The sequence below is a fragment of the Pholis gunnellus genome (assembly GCF_910591455.1).
Source record: "Pholis gunnellus genome assembly, chromosome: 15".
NCBI classification, from domain to species: domain Eukaryota; kingdom Metazoa; phylum Chordata; class Actinopteri; order Perciformes; family Pholidae; genus Pholis; species Pholis gunnellus.
This window is the reverse complement of record NC_136542.1, coordinates 10,425,633-10,446,976: the sequence shown is the minus strand read 5'-3', so window position 1 is coordinate 10,446,976 and position 21,344 is coordinate 10,425,633. Positions and strand designations below refer to the sequence as shown.

Genomic DNA, 21,344 nt, shown 5'->3' with positions numbered 1-21,344 from the left:
GACTGTGAGGGCCCTGCCCAATAGCTTGTATATACATTTTGCTGTAAAGAGGTGTTTGTGGTGCATTTACCTGGATAAAGGTTAAAAAGAAAATGTGCTCTGAATACACTTTATATCAACTTGGGCTGTCCACAATTAAAGTGTCCATGCGACAGAGTTTATCCACAAAGAATCATGAAAAAGCATCACTTTAAATCTTTTGTTTTCCGGAGATGTGCTCATTAGTTTCTTGGAAATAAGTCATTCAGCATGAAAAAAGCATAAAGAACGACTAATCCACGAAAGAAATCTTAGTGGACTACAACCAAAACGATCAGAGAGAAGGAGGAGCCCTAACATTGACTATTAATTTGAGTGGAATAAAGTGAACTGCCAACTATAATACATAATCACTGCAATCATATCGCAGCAAGAGAACAGAATTAGTATGTGCCCATTATTCCCAGACAACTTTGTGGACCCCTCACTAAAAACGGACCTGAAACACTCAAGCCCCGAGCCTCCTTTCTGAGCAGAAGAGCTAATTTGACGTCACGTTGACAACAATTGTTGGGCTGCTCACTGAAGCGTTTGAGCTGGTCAGAGTGCTCGCCATGTGAGGCCACTGACGTGTGTTATTGACAGATGGCCAGGCTCCTGCCCTCCACAGGAGACCTCAAACCCAAACAACCCCTGGATACACCGAGGTGATCCTCACATCAATATCCATCTATTATTCACATATTTGTGCTGGCTCCCAAAAAAAGCAGCTCCAACTGCATTTCATAAGTGCTAGACCCCGTATGCATGTTGTAGGGAGGGAGCCCAGCTATTGCCCTGCGTTTGATCCGACAGTTGTGGTGAACTACCTTTCGCACTGTCACTGTGTGACACAGAACTGCGATGAAGTGGGTCAGTGATTCTTATTGTATGCAGTACAGTCGTTAGCTTTTATGGAAGAATACATCATGTGCACCAGTTTTAGATTTGAAGTACGGTGCAGGGAGGCCAGGTTTATTCATTTGCAAATTTCTTTCGACACAAGACCGAGGTCAAGCCTGAAACTTTTCTGCATACTAAGTGCACTTGATCTGAATACATAACTAGGGAGGAATATTTCCGTGCGCGCGGGCGCCTCCGTTATGCTACATGCGGAAGAGGAAGACGCGTCAGTAGCAATCGTACTGTAGTTTTACAAGTGGCTGTGTCTTCGGCAGTTCTTGAGGGAGATCTAGTTTATTATTCCTTGTTTAGTTGGCCTCTCTGGACTTTTCTCATTGAAGTGCTTCATATGAAGTATAAAGTAAAGCACCACTACAGTGTGTTTAATATGAGGTGCTTTGGTTTGCTTTAGTACATACCATCACACGCTCTCTTTCTCTCCCTCATGCTACATAGAAATATTAAAGCTGTGGCCCGAGGTCAACGGCAACAGCCCTCATTGTGCCCTTGTGTTCTTCATAGCCCCCACTATGAGAGGCGATGATTCATTCTTTTGATCCACTCCAATATCATTAAGTTATTAGTTGATTTCAGTGGATTTAATCAGCATAGTAATTCCTCTCTATGGGAAGATAAGTCTCTCTCAAGAGCAGTTACGCCGTTCACTATGCCTGCTGATTAGACACAAGCCCCCAAAATAATTCATCAGAAAACTGCAAAAAATAATTTATCAAAAGTGCTTCTCACAAAACCCGCTCAGGACCTTTGCTTCTTAATAATTAAACTCCGCAATTAGGCATCTTACCATGCACTCAGTGTGAGGCTCCATGTAATATTCATAACCACACATAATTATGCAATATATTCACTGAAATAAGAGGCCATATATTCACGGTGGGGCTGTCAAGAGGCAAGACATTTTTATTTGGTTTATAACACTGTTTCATCTTATACATGAGCAGCTGGCTTCTGGAGACAGAAGAGAACGAGGACGTCTGGTCCTCAGCAGTCTGACACTGTATTCTGTGGCTCTGGCTCGTAGAGGAAAGAGAAAGAGAGAGAGGGAGGAAGGGGGAGAGGGAGAGAGAGAGAGAGATAGGCACTGAGTGGCGATGCTCTCGCCATTGAAACCACTAATATCTAAGTCTATCTGCTGGACACAACAAAGACAAACCTTAGTGGTTTCATACATTGCCCACAGTCAACACAAGATGCAGGAAGAAAGACGAGGCATTAAATTAAAATGGAGTCGAGATGGGGTGCTGTCTCGGGATGTATTGTATGATAAATTATGCATAATGCTCATCCCAGCTTGGTGAAGAACTATAGAAAAACAATTGTCCCAAAGCCCTTGATGATGCCTGAAGCAAATAAGCAACAGCAGCGGTCTACAGTGGACACACTGTGGACAAGGTTGGCTTTCATCTTGAGACGCGGTTCAAAGCTATACGGGCTACGCACAGAACAAACTGCCAATCAAAGCTAATGCGTAACTGGGCAGTGGTGCACTTCACAGAGCCTGTCGTGTCGAATGCAGCGGAGATCACACACAGCCGCCTCTCTCACATCACAATAGCTGATTTTCAACACATGGCCTTTGGAACCTATTATTTTTCACCATGTAAATGTGAAAAAAAAAAGAAGGAGAAGACACTTATTACTGTTGGGAGCTGCTGTCTTTTGAAGGCCTTTCATGACATGTATACGATGAATGAGAAGAAGAGCATACATTTTCTTCGACTTTTCTGTAGTTAACAAAGGCTCTCATTCTCCCTCAGCGAAGCCATCCCCAAGGATACCATTTGCTCTACAAGGATGGGTGAATTTAGCAGAGGATAAAAATGTATTCTGTGTCATTAAATGTATTGTAGTGGACTAACATCCATAGAACATTTGGTTACTTTAGTGTCGCAAATATTACAAAGCTCTTTGTGGACGGATTTCAAAAGCACTTAATATCCACACCAAGCATCTGTAATGCTGTAAGCTGTATCCCCATATGGTTGATGAACACTGTTGTGCCCTGCTGTATATGGAGCTCCACCATTCTGCATTGTCTTTTATGTATTGAGATTACAAGTTGAATCAGATATAAAATGATGTTATTTGCATTGTACATACCTTTTGCTTGAATTTCATTTTCCTGCAAAAAAAGGCAAAATAAAAAGTACATTATATATTCATCAATAAATTAAAAAGAATTCAAGGGTCAAACTATCCCCTCAAGACTTCTCACACAAAACCAGTGTGTGTGTGTGTTTCTTTTTTTTTTAGTCCCTGTCATATGCTGCACTGCAAAACAATGACCTTTTGGGATATGACACAATTTTACTGTCGGTATAATACAGATGTGATTAACATAAATAAGACTTAAAGTCAAATAGGCGTAAAGGTCGTCACTCAGGACTAGTCTTGGGTCCGCAAGGTGATTTACAACAACTTAATTTGACTGTGTGGAGTAATTTATCTGTGACAGAGCAAGCCATGCAACTCTCTGAATGTCTTGCGCACGTACAGGCGACAATATGCCATGACTACACACATCTCATATCTACCCAATCAGTCAAGATGCTTTACAACTTCTGTCAGAGGCCCTAACAGTTCTCGTAAATTACAAGGCCATTGTACATGGTGCCAATAACTTCTGAAGGAGAATCTCAGCCAAACTGAACCCAGTGGTATCTCTCGCTTTTACACATGGCAGTCAAGATGGAATGCCTCGGATAAAGTATATGAAGGAGGTCGGGGAAGTACTTTGATGGTAGATTTGCTTTTATAAAAAGGCCTCCTATTTTCACTCAGCTGACAAATTCCTTTCAAGGATAAAAACTGGCCCAGATATTGACATTTTGATGCAATGCAGGTGGCAGGCAGGTTTGATTCTGTTAGAGATCACTTGCATTTCCTTTCACATCCCACTTCCCTCTACTACGGCTCCGACGAGTCTCCTGCTAAGCTTTGCATCTGTGCCATCTCCTGATACAGTGTGACAGCTCGGGAATGTGAGGCATGAATGATGCCGAATCATTCATAAACAGCAACAACGATATCATGTGATAGGGACCAAAAAAAAAAAGAATTATGCGGGTCTGGAGTCTGCAAAGCCATAATGTGCCGTGATATATTTCAAATGCCCCCTGCGGTGTCCATTGATATTCTGCGGGGAAATTAAAGCCAGTACGAGATCATTGTATCAGGATGCAGCTCAACCTCTAGTGTTGTCAATATGAGGATAATTGAAAGAGAATACATGTACATGTGTAAAAAGCAGGCACATGTGTATGATGAAAAACACTTGCTGGAAAGTGCTGTCTGTTAGGTAACTCTGTGCATGAGCCTGTGCATGTATGTGTACTTTTATGATAGCATGGATTACACGTGAGTGAGGTAGGGAGTATGTTGTTAGCACAGGATGCAGTGATTTTCCTGGTGTCACACTGACAGGGCGCACCTCAGATTGAAGGGCAGACAGTGATAACCACGTGCAGGGATTCACATCCCGTTCCATTTAGCCACCTTCGGAATTTTCACAGGGAACAATTGAGGATGCCTGACTACCAAAGCCTATGTTTTGTAAGCAATTACAATGAAATTGTCTGAACCAGCTGAACGGCATACACCCTCAAAAAAGGAGAATGTCAAGTCCACATCATTGCTTTGGTTTGTTTTTTAGCACTATGTTATCTTTTTTACCCCCATAATCAAATGTGTATAGCACTTATTTTGTATTTTGTCAGATGTGTTCTTCTCTAGATCAATCAAATAAAAGTCAGACCATGCAATTCTACTTAGAGTAAGAAGTCATGGAGGGGAAGTAAAATGGATTTTCATAAGGATTTTCATCGTAACAGGGTACATCTCATTCCGTCTGAGTGGTTCCAAATTACAAACGACATGGGAAATATAAAGAGCGGTGAATAATCCCTGGCTCTCAGCATGGCACACCTTGATGTGCAGGTGCCTTTAATACAAGAATAAGTCATCCGAGATTGGGGAGGCAAAAAAAACCACTCAACCAGATGGTCTCCATAAACTATGGCGTAAAGCTCTCCCAGATGTTGAGAGGTGGTTGCGGATCCGGTGACATGCAATGTGAGGGAGGAACTGGTAATGCAGAGTGTATTAGTGGTCTCTTTATGGGTGCATTAGGTGCTGCGGAGGGGAACGCGGGGGCCGCCGCCGCTGCTGCCAGTGAGCTACTACCAGGCTTTATGCTTTGATGAACCTACCCTTGAAACACCGGAACACTCGTGACCGTATTCTGCAGCGCCTGGGAGACACCTCCCTCTCTTTAGCCTCCTGGAAAACATAAATCAGTTTCTCATATCATCATCTAGTCATATTCAATGCATATGCAGCTCTAATCGGTAAATCTGTCAGCTTTCTCCCCTTTTGGTGATATATCAGATTCGTAATACTCTCCCGCATATGCAGTAAATCTCTGACAAGGCCTATGTTTCATAAAACTCAAAGACAAAGCTGCACGAAGCAGAGAACTTCACTTGAAAACAGACACAGAAAAGTGGAGAAGCAGCTCAGTTTGAGGATGTCTCTGCACTGAATGCTTCAGTGCATTCCAAAGTGTCATCTCTCTTCTTACCACTAAACAGTGGCCCAGACAGGAAACCAGAATAAATTTCCTCAGTTCATTGTCCCCGCTGAGGACTAGCAGAACATCTCAGTCTGATTAATGGCTGTACACTGTCTAATGAACAGTAATTGAATGGTATAATGCAGTAGGTCCTTAAAAGCCCAGAGGAGTCGTCTTCCTCTGCCTGGCTCTCTGGAAATGTAAGGCGGTGACATTGTCTAGAGTTGATTATAGTTGACCTTGCATGCGGAGAATAAGGCCTTTGAAATGGCTAACCTAAGCTTCAGGGAATAGGAGCACAGAAAAACAGCTGAAAGACAAATGAAATGGACTCTCATTGGAAAAAGGAAAGGAATGGATCAATGCAGCGCTCAATAACGATTCGATTTTTGATCACAAAATTCTTAAGAAAAGGAAGACAATTGATCAAACATCCCTAGTCGTATTGACATTTCTAACAATATTAATTAAGAAAAAATGCTTAGCTCACTGGTTGATAAATCAGCCAATATTGTTAAATCAAAACAAATGATAGTTGTAAACACAATACCGCACCAGTGAGTGCAAATCTACCCTTGTCCACGTTTCCTCAAAGTGTATGACATCTACAACATAGACTGAGTCCCCCCTCATGAAATCAATCAACTCCTTAACAGAGTGCACTCTAAAGGAAAACCCAACCTTCAGAAAGCCCAACAAAAGTCAGTCAAGTGATTATAAGAAAAGCTTTGATAAATGTGCATCAGGCTCCAGTCCGCCATCCTTCGCTCTCTTCCACCGAGATAGCCTGCCTTCACTCCCAGCGGACATCTCCACTTGGCAGAGATGCTGAATCTCGTTATTCTTTATTTGGCCTGGACCACACAGGTCAATATCACGCACACACACACACACAACTGCCTCACCGGTGTACTGTCTGCAAATGCATTCACTATTTAAATTCAATGCAATAAATCATTTAAAGCTTGGGCTGAAAATGTAATCATGTAATTGAATTTGGTCATCAATATCTACTATATATATATATGCACATATACGGAGTACACGGGGCATTTCGCAAGCACATTTGAGCGCTGGAGTGGGAGGAAATCTGTCCGAACACAGCTCAAAGTATGAGTCATAGCGGTGCAGTTATCCCTCATTATTATTCACAGCCCTCTAAATGATGAGGCTGCCGACAACGAGACAGCGACAGTCTGTTTGGCCTCAAACAGGAAAGTATGCATCAATGATGGTTAGACTTCAAGTTGGGTAAGTCTCACCTGCAGTATAGACAACCTGTATGAATATACTGGAAACAAGAATGAACAAAAAACTAAGTTGCCGCCAAGACAAATTTCAGGAAAGTAGAAGGTGTTCTGATCAAAAACGGTCTCTTTACTTTAAAAAAGTTTTTAAAAAGTAGTTTAAGAACTCCTTAAAATGTGTTCTGGCATGAGGTTTTAAACTGGAGAGCTTGCAACAACAATCCCACCTTTCCTTATGTCAGTCTTCGTTAGCTTGCTTGGCAAGATGATTATTGCAAAAAGTAGCTGAGTTTGTACCAGGGATTATTTTCTTAAATGTTGTATTATCCAATGGGCTTTCCCTGCAATCCATAGCCAATCTGAATCAGCAACAGTGCTCTATGACTAAAAGTGATAAGTAATGAATTAAGCTATTGATGAGGTCTTTAGCCGGGGTCATAACTGGCCCCCAGAAGTCAATAATTACTCCGATAAGAATATCTTTATTGCAAAAGTGCATACGGCAGCAAAACCATCACCACACCAAAACATTCCCCTATGGTGTAATTGCCACTGCTTGAAATTATAGTTTTCATTAAAACAAAATGTTCAAGGTTATTGATTGCTTAAATAAGACTCAATATCTTCTCATTTCAAAGCCGAATGAAATTGCTTGGAATAGTAATATCACCCAACTATTGTGTGCATTCATCACAGTTATGCTGCTTCATACTGCTGTCCCTCGAGGATTATTAGAGAAAAATAAGTGTATTTAAATGACTGTAATTTCGAGGAACCACGGATCCATGCAAAAACATCTGTATACACAGCTCAGCCCTACTTCATCACTGGGAACGTACACAATCACCAGAGTCAAATACATCAAATACAACCACATACTGTTATGGGGCTCTGCTCTAATCACAAATGCACACTTCTATGTCATTTCTAAGCTTCGTGCTGTGATACACGGAGTATTTGTGACCACAGCTAAGCTCTATAAACTCTACAACACTACATAAAGTTGTACCTCGGGCTCAGGTGTCTTTAATCTTGTGTCTCCAGTACCAACATTGTGCCCTGTGTGTGTCTCTTTGCCCGGCAGAAAGGCTGCGCTGGTAAATGCAGAGTCCACAATGCACAGAGAGAACCATGGAGACAGAAAATCAGGTTACACTCAAATTAGACGAACGTATAGTTGCTGGAAGCAGGTCTACGTGTCGCGTTTGCAATTATGGGAATGCTGATCACCATAATTGCTGGTTAGACCGTTTTTATGTGACCTAATCCAAAGGCAAATGAAAAAATTGGACATAATAATAAAGTTAAAATGACCTAAACGTGAAATAGTAAGTACATGAAACTCATAATAAGGGTACTTACATGTTTCCTGGAACCTGCAGACAAAGACCTCTGCAGAAACAAGCCGTTTGAATCATGGAGGGAGGCCTTGCAGGGATTCACAGAACAACTCCCATCCACATACTCCTCGTCAACTATCTTGGCCTCAACCTGCAGAGAGGGAGAAAACAAGATCCCCCTTGGCTTACACTGTACTCTACTGCTGTATTGATTTTGCTCAATATTTATATATTTATGCAACTTGTTCTACTGAGAATGTGGTCTTATTATGAACAGAAAATGATGTTATACTGTGCTAGAAATGTATTCTCAATGTGCTAAAGAAAACACATGAGGAGAGGATGCTATAGCAGCAGACACTTTTCCATCCAACCGAACTAAGCTACGAGTACAATTAGGAGTACATATTTAACTTCAATGGACTCGGCACGTGACCAGGTGGCCTATGTTTATTTATGGCGATGTTCATAATAGGAAGTAAGGATTGATTCCAGTCCTAAATAGGACCAAACTGTTCAAAGGTTGTATGCTAAAGACCTCATCAGCTTGCAGTGCTGTATGGGGTTGTGTTTTACCTGATCAATAGGCAGGTCCACCTTCAACTGGCCGTCTTCCTGCACCTCCGCTGCTCCCGCCATCTCGTTCCTTTTGTTTTGTGCATTGAACACGCTGCCCTCTGAGAAAAGTGATTAATCACAATTACCTCATCGGCTGGCAGTCACCGTCTCATTCTTGTGCACACTCATTCTCTCCCTCTCTATACCCCTCCATCCCTCACTGCTCTCTCCCTCTGCCTCTCCTGTTCAACTCCACGAGAGATCAATGTTGCTGTCAAGCCATTTATTTATTTAGAGTGGTCCCACAGACGAAAAGGGCCACAGAAAGCCACAGCTGCCCTGCCACAAATATGGCCAGCCAGCGTGAACTTTCGGTCCAGGGTTAGTTCCTGACAGTGAGAGGTTGCTCTTGATGCATGGGGGGAATCGCTTATATGGAAACGTCACGCTGTTCTCCTTTGTAAACAAACTCCTGTTTGTCTGTGGCTGCTGGACGGGTTGGAGTGTCAATAATTAAACACATTATTGAGCTCGAATCTACTTCAATAGCCTTAAGTAATTTGATGTATAAATAATAAATCAAAAAGCACGGTAGATTAATCAGTGATAAGACAAAAAAAATATATAGAAAATGTATGTGGTTAACAGCTAGATAAGAGGCAATCATACAGCTACAAAACAACGTTTTTTTACTGACGCATTCCACTCATCTTTTTCTAAACTCCAGTTAGGAAAAGACAAAACGACGAAGGAATTTTGGTGCCGAAAGCTCTGATCCTGCACCAGATGATGCTTGTGAACACTACTCAGAGCTATTTCCTGTACGAAGGGCTCTAAGAGATGATGTTGGGCCTTTAGTAATGTGTATTGTGTGTGTGTGTGTGTGTGTGTGTGTGTGTGTGTGTGGGGGGGGGGGGGGGGGGGGGGGCGTTACTATAGGCGTGATCAAGTGTCCTAAATGTGGCTAGGGAACTGACAAACAACAGCATCATCATGAGCACAACATGAGCAAGTCAAACATATATGAAGGGATGGCAGGTTTCAACTTGCTACCATATCATGTAATGTTATATGTGGTACAGTAGAGGATGAGCCACTGTGTTACTGTGAACAGATGGTAAAAGAAACATGAAAACATCTACGACTGAATAATTGGATAGAGGAAGGAGACACACAATTACTGTGAATTAATGATAAACACAGTACCGCTATAAAACAGTACAAATGTTCAAAGCCACCAATCTAAAGGAGTATTTTGTCACTTTTATGCTCTTTCCGTCGGCGTCATTTGTGATTAATAACTTATTACCATGTTGCTCTCCACACCAGGAGAAAATTAGAGCATTTTGTTTCTCCCCCACATAGTTAACAAGGCTTTCTGGATACATATTCAACAAAATGGCCTGATTGAATTCATCTATGATTTAAGCACCCTTGACGGTGTTTGAAGTCTTGTTCTGTTTTAATATTCACGGGGAAGCCTGGTGATTCTTTCAAGGAGCAGGGAGCTGGGTTCTGTTTGGACTTAAAAGAACAGGTTGACAACCCAAAGAAAGCTCCTTCACCTGCCAACTGTAAGTATATTTTGCCTCTATGTTCCCAACTCGCACTTAACTCACATCTCCTCACATACGATCACAGAGGAATGTATAATGGTGAGCAAGCCTATATGTGTGCCCAAATGTAGCCCTACACATGCACACACATACTTCCATAGACATATAAATTGGTCAACAGGACTCTTCCTATCGTCTTAGTGAGAAAGGAGGTGTTGGAGGAAAGATAACAGGAAGAGGACAGGGGGGCTCGAGAGAGAGAGAGAGAGAGAGAGAGAGAGAGAGAGAGAGAGAGAGAGAGAGAGAGAGATTTCTATAGAATAGCTCTGCTTACCTCCTGTTGAGAAGAGAACTGGGTTTCTGGACACCTGCCTCTGTTGTTTGGTTCTCGTCGGTCTGGCTTGTTTCTTCATCTGGCCCCTGGCTGTGTGCTCAAGGTCCTCTCTAAAGCCGGTGTGAGCAAACTACACGAAGAGACAAAAGAGAGGGGGAAAACCGGGGCACAGATGAAGGCGTATTCCGTCAGATTTCTCTGTGATTCATCATCGACTTTTTGCTGTTGTTATGTAAAGAGGAAGAAGACAAAAGACAAAACACATCAGGGCAAAACTTGTTTCTCCTGTCTTTTCACTGCTTTTTTTTACATTTTCCATTGACCTCAATTTTTCATGAGCTGATATGCTTTGTAGCTCCCCCGTGACTCCTACTGTATTGAATTCATCTGGTTCCAATACATCCCGTGCACAACCTATCAATCACTAGGGAGCGTGGCAAACTAATCATTTATTGATGAAATGGGGCAGCCATGAATTTCTAACTGCATTTGTCTTATTTATCAAGCCAGATCAAACAATGAAAATCCAAACAAGCTTAAAGGGAAAGGGAGGGAGTCGTAGGGAATAACTTATTCTTCAGCAGTAGACAGCAGAAGGTTATTGATGGGGAAGGGAGGGGGGAAAAAAAGGAGGCTCGAGACTTAGTTGCATGGTGGGAGAGTGAAGGAGAGAGAGAGAGAAGGAAAGAGAGAGAGAGAAGGAAAAAGAGAGAGAGAGAAGGAGAGAGAGAGCAGTGGGGAGAGTTCAGAGTGATGTTCAGACAGCAGGGTACACATCTGAATTAATGCTTCCACAAAAGGCAATTTTCTCCTCACAGGCTTCTCATCCGCTCTGTAGGTAGCAAGGTGAGGTACGTCTCCCTTACAGAGACACAGACACAGAGAGCAGGATAGAGCAGACTTAATGTTTCTTCGCAGCTACAGTGCTCTTTACTGCGGCTGCCTGGCTGGATCCCTGGGCTGGCTCAGGGGATAGTGTAGTGATCTCAGGCTTCCACCAGAATACACTTCTGGCAATGGTGTTTGCAAGCTCACTAACATGGCCTCTGGGGAGCGGCAGCGTTGTTTCTTCACTTGTTTGCTTTGTTTAATGCAGACAGAGGCAAAGTCTGTTGATATTCTTTTGAATTTCTACAGCCGTTGGTGGGCCGAGGGGGAAAAAGAAAAACAACAAAAGAGAGAGTGAAGTTTTGCCTGGCATGTTCAGCGAAGGAGAGTTGAAACAGAGTTCACACTCCATCGCTGCAGTGTCCACACAACCACACGAGATCAAAGACAGAGGAGCGGTGGCACTGTCGCAGTGGTGAGCTGCTAATTCAGTTTTGCAACCTCAATTCGTCTGCGAGTGATGTGAAACAACTTCACCATAAAAGTTCAAAATCAAAATACATCTGGGCAATCAAAAATTGAACAGCTTGTTTTGCATGTTTACAGCCTGGCGGTGTAGATGTAAATAGATCTTATTTAAATCAACAGAGTTAAATCAAGACTGTCTCACTCGGGGAGGGGAAAGCAGAGGACGAGGGTGCGCCGCGCAGCCAGGAGAGTACAGTACGAGGAGCAGCACAACTGGAAACCCGGCAGTGGAAAAGCTGAGGTCATCTCGCCTCTTGTTCTGCATTACATATCTACAGTACCATGTCCTGGGGGAGCAGACGACTGTGTGCATCGGCAGGCCCCAGAGAAAGAGACCATGGGAGAGAGAGTGCTAGAGTTAGGGTGAAGGGGGCTCAGGGGGCCAGAGCAGCAAATAATCTGTGGCCCTCTCAAGTGGAAGAGAACAGGAGTCAACAAGAGGACACTGTGATAGGATAGCCGTGGGGGGGGGGGGGGGGAACGGGGGTCCCACAACCAATTGAACCGAACACTGGCTGTGGTATCAGTGGGAGCCACTCCCAGGGCCGGGTCCTCGGCGGGCAGACGTGCCGGCAGCAGTGAGGGGCTGAGTTTTCCCACAGGGCATTGCTACTTCCCCTCACCGATGACATCATCCCAAAACAGCGGAGCAATGGAGAGCAGCAGCAAGTCATCGCTGATGTCAGGGAGAGTGCAGCTATTAAAAGGTTTAGTCAGCCTTCCTGGGCTGTTTTCGCGGGATGCTTCTTGTGAAGTACATGTGAAGCACAATTGCACTGCTCATTATTATCACTATAATATGAAAGTACTTTGCTTTGATACACATCATTATTCTTTTTTTTTTTCTCTCTCTCTCTCTTTGCATTCCTCTCCCCCCTATTAATCTTCTCTTTGTGCGACGTCTACCTCAAAAGTTTCTACGTCATCATGTCTGTGAACACCTAACTCAGCACTTATGCTTGCCCCCGATGGGAACATGGTGTGCTGGAGAGTTTCAATATTGCACTCTGCAGAGCCGTCAGTTTAGACTTCAGTGGTTGCTCCAGACCAGATGTCCCATTCAGCGGCGCAGAAACGCACCGGCGGGACAGACGGACACCGTTTCCCCATGCAGCGAGGTTGCAAGAGCAAGGTTACATTTTACACAGCTTCAGCGAGCATGTTTAAAGGCTCTTATTTACGGGCATTTCAAACCAGACTGCTGTTGTTTTGTGAGGTCAGACTGGAATTAATGACGGACATGACCCTATAAATGTATGTGTAATCACCAGCAAGCTAAACGGCCAACAGATCAAGACGGAGTGGGGGCGATTTTTTCAAACATGTGTCTGTCCCCTCTGAATGGTCCTTATTAACTGGTCAAATCATGTTTACAAATTCATGAGGGCTCCGACACGGAGGCAAAGGGAGTAAAATGCGGCAGCATCGTGTCCATTGAATGACTAATGCTACGATGAGCTGGTCGATGCAAAACACAGCCATAACTCTGTCTCTGTCTCCACCTCATGGCGCTGTGTAAAATGGCAAAGGATACGGCCTTGGCAGTGTTTTCCTACAATAAGACTGTGCCTCAGTTTAGCAACGTCTGATAGCAGTGCGGTTTCCATATATTGTTTTATGATTGGATGGATTTAAATAAGATAAGGAAATCTTACAATTTTCTTAACATATTCTAATATATTACTAATAAATATTCATTCTGAATATAATGGTAGCCAACCACAGATACAGCTGGAGATACAGCATGGGGGTATTTTTCTCCATCTGAAAACATTGGCATCTGCCACAGCATTGTCATCTTTCATGGTTAGAAAAATCAGATGTCAGACACATCTCGCGCAGACCCCCCCATCTCCACCTCAACTTGCTGAGTGGGCATGTTCTTATCTTCACCGTGTGATTTGGTGTTCAGCTCGGCCCCACAGCAGCGCAATCCTCATATGGATTCAAAGCACTTCACTGTCTACTTAATCACAATACAAATTGTCCCGGTTCTGGTTTGAATAAGAGATTTTTTTTTTTGGTTTTCAGTCAGTGAAGTCCCCCTGGTGCATATGATCTGTCTATGAGGCTCACTGCACTTGATCAAGTGGGCCAGCCTTTCTCTGTGGGGATTACCCATCAAAGTGGAAAGCAAAGGTAACTCAATGCCTCCTGCAGACAGTGATTGATGATAGCGCTGTTTCATAACGAAATGCCCCCCCCCCCTAAACAAGTCTCACACGTGGGAAATGTTAATTGAAATGCTGTGTGTGCAAAGATACGCTTTTCAACGGTGATACAACCAAGGTGTTACAGCAAATAAACCAGAGGGAATTTAGGGTAAAAAATAACAATTGAGCATGTAGCGAGAAAGTGAACAACCAGATGGCAAACTGCACTCAACTCTGAAGCAATAGCACTCACCGTATCCTCTGGATGTCTTGTCTTTTTAACAGCAGGCAGGATGTCTTGGCTGCAAGGGGGAAAAAAGGAAAACAAAATTGACAAACATGTGTTTTCTTTCTTTTTCACACTAAAATAGGGATCCAGTGGTTATACAAAATATGTTGATAAAAACATGACAGGCGTCATACCCTTCGATCATGTGGTTTTCCCCGATTAGATCCCTGAAGGGGACGGAGCGATCGTATGGGAGAGCTTTAAACTTCTCTGCACCAACTGCAACATAGTGCTGGTTGTTCTCCAGTTCAGCCGGGCCGCACACAGGACGTCCATCTAATGTGCACAGCCTGGGAATTCAAGTTAAAGAAACACCACAAATTGGAGCAATGCTTTGCGATTGTTTCAACTTCTCGATACAAAAAAAGACTTAGATGTCTCAAATGTTGTTTGAGTGGGTCAATTTAATGGAAGCAAAAGTTAATCAAAGCACTATTTGCCTAACAAGCAGTTTTGGATAAACTCTTGTGAGCCCATCACAACCAGACATCGTCCCAATCACTAATTAATTAGAAAACTCCTTCCGCTCTGCTAAATATTGCTGCATTTAGACTGACTGAAAAGCCTCCAATAATCATATTTCCCAAATCTATATAAGAGCAGCTGATACTCTACAGAGAATCACGATCCAGTACTGTGACTGGTGAACTGTTAACGACTTCAAATTCATGCAATCAGGGCTGGGCAATAGTAAGAAAATCAAATACCATAATAATTATGACCATACTTGACATTAATATTGCAACGGTATTGTAGGGTTGACCACAACATATTAATGAAATGAGATTTTTAATGAATGATCATCACTAATGTGGATATAATGACTAAGTGGGTAAAGTAAAAATAATAGAACAGCTAGAACAGTCTGGTAAGATCCCAAAATGACATTACTTTACTGTAGTAAATGTCATGATGCAGCCTTTAAAAGACAACACTTCTAACACTTCTGATATCCATAATATAAGACGATATCTAGTCTCATATCACAAGATCAATATAATATTGATATATTGCCCAGCCCTACTTGCAATGTGCGCCATTTCCAATAGAAAATGGCATATAATAGATTTCCAATAGATTTTCCAATAGAAAATGGCATATAATAGAATAGAAATTTCCAATAGAAATGGCGCACATTGGTTTTAATGCAAAACATGATGAGGGACATCTGGGTCATGATTCATATATTTGAAACAAAAAATACAAAAACATAAAAAAGTGTATTGTCTAGAGATGGGTCCTATTTTCTTCATACAGAAAAACCACAGGTAGTACCTTTGCTTGCTGGTACATTACTCATTTCAAGACTATATGTGTCTATAAAGTACTAATGTCAGACATCACCTGTACACAGCACCGGTGCGAAGACGCACTTTCTCTGTGACCATGGCTAAGACATGTTCCCAGCTTCTGAGAGTATATTTCGGGATCCGCATTCGGACCGGAGCAACCAAGACATCGCCGTTGGTAAAAACACTAAGAAAAAGAAGACACAAAGAAATAATCATTTAACAGCTGAAAAGTAAAAAAACATTATTACTTTACAACAACAACATTACACAGCAGAGAAAATTCTCCTGTTTTACACTCAGGATAACTTTGAATCTTAAAATCAATACTCACTTTATCGTGCAAGACTCATGGGCAGTTCTCCCCCAACGAGCAGAAACTATTATTTTGCTGTGAACAACGGGCCGAATCTGAAAATGTGAAAACTAAGGGTCAGTGGTGAATAAGCAATGAGGCAAGTGTCTCACTCAACTCTGATGCTGTGTGTAATAACAGGACTTTTGAGTTCATTATCACATTTTGCGGTCAGGGTTTATAGGCTTCACCTACATGCAACTTCCCACTAAAGATAGCTCCATTGAATAGTGTGGTCACACATAATATAGCGCCTGAAAATAAATGTTATCTTTTTCTTTATGCTGATCAAAGCCCCCCCCCCCCCCCCCCCCCCCCCCCCCCCCCCCACAAAAAAAAGGTAGTCATACCTGTTCTATTTTCTTTTTCTGTGGCTTCTTGGTTGTTATCTCACAATAGCTGTAAGGCAATAAATAATAAATAATGTAAATGACACACACGTAAACGCACACACACACACCGTCCAGCATGGTACCTACTCCAGTTTTTTGAACTGCTCATTTCCGGCTGCAACATAGACACTCCCATGCTTCAAGTCGTCCAGATTCTGAACTTTGTGGCCCTCTGTGTGAGTGTAGAGCCTCCGCACGGCCCCAAACGGAGCCTCGATCCCTCTGGTCAAAGACGTCAACAAGTTGTCAAACGTTGACAGATGGCGCGGATTCAGAACTATTTTTCTTCCGGGGAAAAACGCGTCTCCGTTCTTGTAGACGATGATAGTTTTTGTCGGCGGCAGATCGCCTCTCCCTGCTGTGGCTGGCATACTTATGTAAACTAACTTAGTTCAAAAACAAACAAAGAGTACATTTGCCGCTTGGTGCCAAAAGTAAACGTGTCCCTGTGTCGGTGTGTAGAGACTCCGGAGACGTAACTGGAGATAGCGTCTGATATGGAAACCAATTCTTTCACATGAGAGGTGTAGCATCAAGAAACCGATCCACCACCGCCTGTGTTGTGGTTTGCTAGGTGTTCCTTTGAATCTAACGTTAACTAACGTTAATTCAGTATTTCCCCCCCAAAACGAATGCGTTTCCATGTCAATCAACAGGGGAAAATCCGTTGGTTGTGTAACCTTGGATCACATTTAGTTTACAGCAGGCTATATTAATTTTAGCCATGTAGTGTAATTTAATTCGATTAAAGTACAAATAATACTGTACAAGCTAACATTTTATTATCATGCCTAGTGATATCATAATTATTTTTCATATTATTAGTATTATAATAAGTATTATTTTATACAACAGCAATCTGGGGAAATTTGGGCCAATTGAGTCCATATTTCTGTAATGTTTGGACCGTAGACTTCTAATGAACTAGATAGCATAAGTCCAATATTGGATCACTTTTACACCTGGGTTTGATCCAAGAACTTTTTTTTAATTTAAATTTAAACTTCACCATTTGTTTGATTTGTTTTTAAGCAACGCTGTGCTGTATATGTTCAGAGGGCTGTCCACTAATATGTGGATGTTGATGAGCCATTTATACACACCCATATGGGCCAACAAAGCGTATACAGTTGGCATACATTTCCCCTATATATAACTCCAAATTACTGGATTACTGGAAGACAAGTTGAACTTTAGTCCATCTAGGGGGGGCAAGCTAACACATCACAACTACAGTACGAAAATGATATTTCCACAGTGGATATAGTGAATATAACATCAAATGCACTGTGTGTGTTTGTTTGTTTTTTCATTTCCATGCACTGCGTAGCCATATCTCTCATTTGCAGCCTTTTTTTTTCACCACAGATTACCTGCCAGTTTTAGACAGAGCTGTCCAAATGGTTTACCACAAATGTAACCAGAGATTACACCAACAACAATGGCACCTTATTGGTTTCTGCCAGACAACTCCTGGTCAATTAAATGCATAATTCATCCCAGCATTAATTATTCATTTCTTAAGGGACTGGTCCTGTGCTTTATTGGGAGAACTGCATCATGCATATTCAAATTCCTCTTCTTAGAGGGACTCAAGGGACTGAGGATATCATCTCAGCTGGGATGCCCATCCTAAAACACAATAGCAGCTAGGGCTGTAAGACAACTTCTATTAATCACACAACTAGACCGTAGAGGATTGTCAAACATGCGATATTAACCTGGGGTATAGTTCTTGTTTTTGTCATTCAGCAAACAGGGTGCTGTCATATTGATACCTAGTGTAATTTGTTTATTATTATTTTAAAGTCTCTTGTGTTTAGAGAATACATTATTGTTTTAAATAATATACATGTCACAGCAAAACTGTCAGTGTTAATTTACTCTGTATAATTAGTTTAGTCCACATCATCAGATTTTATGAATTGCTGAAGGTGGATTTCAACATTTTTCCAGAGAAATATTAATAGAACAATCTCCAATAAATAATACAAATAAATATCCCTTAACAAATAACAATCAAGTTAAATTGTTAGCGTGTACAATGCGTAGACATCTTTTAAACAGGAGCATCTGTTTTCACAAAATATATTTTACAGTAGGAAAAGCACGCATGTAAATACTGAAATTGATGGTGGCTGAATGTGTTGCTGCCTCAGTTTCAGGGTCCTGTAGTTGTGCAGACTGGCTCACGCTGTCATGGCTTACTGGGACACTTGAACTCAGCCAGCGTTAGATCCCAGTGTGACAAATTGTTACACTGCAGTATAGTTTCTGTCCACTGGGTGGAGTCTTACACAGCTGGATTGGGTCCAGCTGCTGTCGATAAATGTGGCATGTCAGTTGAGTTTACAACAACCAACACATAGCTTACAATATGAACATGAATATAGAATGTATATTGTATTCCATTTTATGATTAACAGCACGCAACTGGAAACAAAATCTTTAATTTCATATTTTATGCACAAACTAGAGCCTTCTACATTTGCTTATTTGTCTTGTTTGTTGATGGCCCTGTTTGCAAATATTGCTCATTGGATAGTTTGCATTACATAAAAAATCAATACATTGTTCTGGCATGCTGTTTGAAACACTTGAAGTATGAATCACAGAGTATGAGATTAACGGTGCACTTAAAATGAGTAAATTCTCATAAAAAGAATGGACGTTTGGTGAGTTAAGAAAATAAATAGCTTATAAGGAAAAGTCAAAAGGAAGTAGAAAATATAGTTTGCACAACTTGCATGTCATTTTGTCATTCTATTTACACTTTTCGGTCTAACTCTTGCTTCGTCATCTGCACGTCGACTGAACTCAGGCGCTCTCCTTGTCAAATTCACAGACAAAATACATGGTCGGGTGGCATGCCACGTCAGTCCACTCCCCAGAGGCCACCATCTCAACACAGTCCTCATCGTCATAGGCGTTGTTGGGCTCTCCCTTTCTCCATTTGCTGAAAGTGGTCATGGCAGAGAGATCCACGTAGGTGAAAACGCCCTCGAGGTGCAGGTCATTAATGCCAATGTAGACTCTGTTCAGGCCCGCTTCGGTTATGTACCCTGCGATGGCCGCGTTGGCGCCCTCATCTTTGGGCATGGCCAGGTGCCCTCCCCTCGTCTGACAGTAGACCTCCGCGTCGGAGTAGCGTTTCTCCTCCTTCACCAACAGATAGACCTTACTGTCTGTCTCTTTTATGCCAGCAACAGCTGCAGGGGAGGGCAGTGCTGAAAAATGAGCACTTGTATTTCTATAAATTTCACATTGACATGCCCAGCATTTTTGCAGTTCTGTGAGGATAACAAGTGAAGCGATAGCGAAGATACAAGAACTGAAAAAAGAATTAAGATCATACCATTTTTGATGAATTTCAGTTCAGAGGAGAGCTGTGCCACAAGAATGTCCATTTCTCCAATCATCTTTCTCATTGGTGTGCACTCATATGGAACACCTGATAAGGACAAAATGTGGGGGATTACCACGCAGGCGTCTTAATTAGCTCTCAAATCTCACCAAATGTATCCCTCTAATCTGTTAATAATCTGTTTGACAAACTGAATAACATGGAATAATATATCACCTGGTTCTCCATTAGGGCCCTTTGGACCCAGATCCCCCATGTCTCCCTTTACCCCTGAGATATGAAATTAATATTTATTTGAAAGAAAACTTAAAATATTATGTGAAGTACATTTCTGTATTTTCTGATTACCTTTCATTCCACTTGGGCCCATTTTTCCATAATGTCCCATTATGCCTTTCTGACCTCTAAGTCCAGTTTGACCTGAAAAAAGAAAGATTGAACAGAAATAATTTGTTCCAGTGCAATCTATTTAAAAAAGCCACATGTCTCTCGTTTCTGCACCTTAAAAGACCAAAAATCGTGCTATAAAAATAATAACTACATTCTCTTAAACTTCTGCTATGGGTACATTAATGCAGTCTGTGTAATCTCTTTAAAAACTTCACAAACACCCGCTGCTCCTCATTAAGGTCTTCAGTAAACACTTGTCCACAGCAGTGAACTCCCAAATTGTTTCTCCTCCAACGTCTCACCCGAATGTAAACACTTGGCCATCTCTGGATGGCCTGGCAGTGATGTAACAGTACATTATCAGCTCAAGCAATGTGATCTTTACCCCAGAAACTTTTTTTTGTTTCAGCTTAGTTGTAGTGCTGAAAGAAATGAGGAGATGCGTATAGTTTGGATGCTTGGTTAATGTTTTCCCCTGCATTTAAAAATAAAAAATATTCTTATACCGATCTCTCCAGGAGGGCCAACTCTTCCTGGTCTCCCCGGTGCTCCTTTTTGACCTTTTTCTCCTGGTTCTCCTTTTGCAGAAAACACAATAATAAAGAGAAAGTATGAAGACAGATTAAATTTTTTTTAGATTTTCTATGTATGGTGTGTGTAAGGAAGTATGTAGAATGACTTGCCTTTGAGGCCAGGGACAAGGATCTGAACAGTGCAGGACTCCTCTGTCAAGTGCTGTCCATATGACAAACTCAGCACAGACATTATTATTATGGGCAATAACAGCTTCTCTCCTATCATCCTTTACATGGGCTGGTTGGTGGGCTATACTGAAGGAACAAGAGAGATGAAGAGAAGACAAAACCTTTCACAAATCATCCGGTTTGCGGGCGACTGGATTCCTGAGAGAACAACGCCCTGCTGAACACATCCCATTGCAATACTTTTAATAAATCACATATACAGTATATAGAGCCCTCCAAAAAGCATGATTTCTTTATCCTGAGAAACATTTGGAAGTTGCAAAAAGTATTTGAAGCCATATTTTAAGAAATGAATTGTTTTAATCCAACCCATACATATCTTCTAGATGAATTAATGCTTGATAGAAATCATCGCAACATACAGATTCACAGCTGCTTGAACCAAAACATTTCTTTGGTTACAAACTTGGCAATGTCTATATAAATCAACAAAACCCTGGGGAAA

General features: G+C 41.8%; 2 protein-coding genes across 2 annotated transcripts in view; both read right to left on the bottom strand.

Annotated features, from left to right (window-relative positions):
• Positions 1–16,752, bottom strand: part of dcdc2c (doublecortin domain containing 2C) — a gene marked incomplete at both ends in the record, with an annotated part of 97,969 nt that extends 81,217 nt beyond the window's left edge. Inside the window, 9 exons of the mRNA XM_079174691.1 lie at positions 8,122–8,250; positions 8,676–8,776; positions 10,548–10,677; positions 14,310–14,358; positions 14,480–14,635; positions 15,690–15,821; positions 15,969–16,045; positions 16,340–16,388; positions 16,469–16,752. Of these exons, the coding sequence (XP_079030817.1) occupies positions 8,122–8,250; positions 8,676–8,776; positions 10,548–10,677; positions 14,310–14,358; positions 14,480–14,635; positions 15,690–15,821; positions 15,969–16,045; positions 16,340–16,388; positions 16,469–16,752 (1,107 nt within the window). The remainder of the gene's footprint in view (positions 1–8,121; positions 8,251–8,675; positions 8,777–10,547; positions 10,678–14,309; positions 14,359–14,479; positions 14,636–15,689; positions 15,822–15,968; positions 16,046–16,339; positions 16,389–16,468) is intronic.
• Positions 16,753–19,198: 2,446 nt separating this feature from the next.
• colec11 (collectin sub-family member 11) lies at positions 19,199–20,936 on the bottom strand (the record flags this gene model as incomplete). The annotated part of the gene is made up of 6 exons (XM_079175245.1): positions 19,199–19,608; positions 19,737–19,832; positions 19,962–20,015; positions 20,094–20,165; positions 20,642–20,713; positions 20,819–20,936. The coding sequence occupies 6 exons, from the start codon at positions 20,934–20,936 to the stop codon at positions 19,199–19,201; spliced, it is 822 nt and encodes a 273-aa protein (XP_079031371.1).
• Positions 20,937–21,344: the final 408 nt, after the last annotated feature.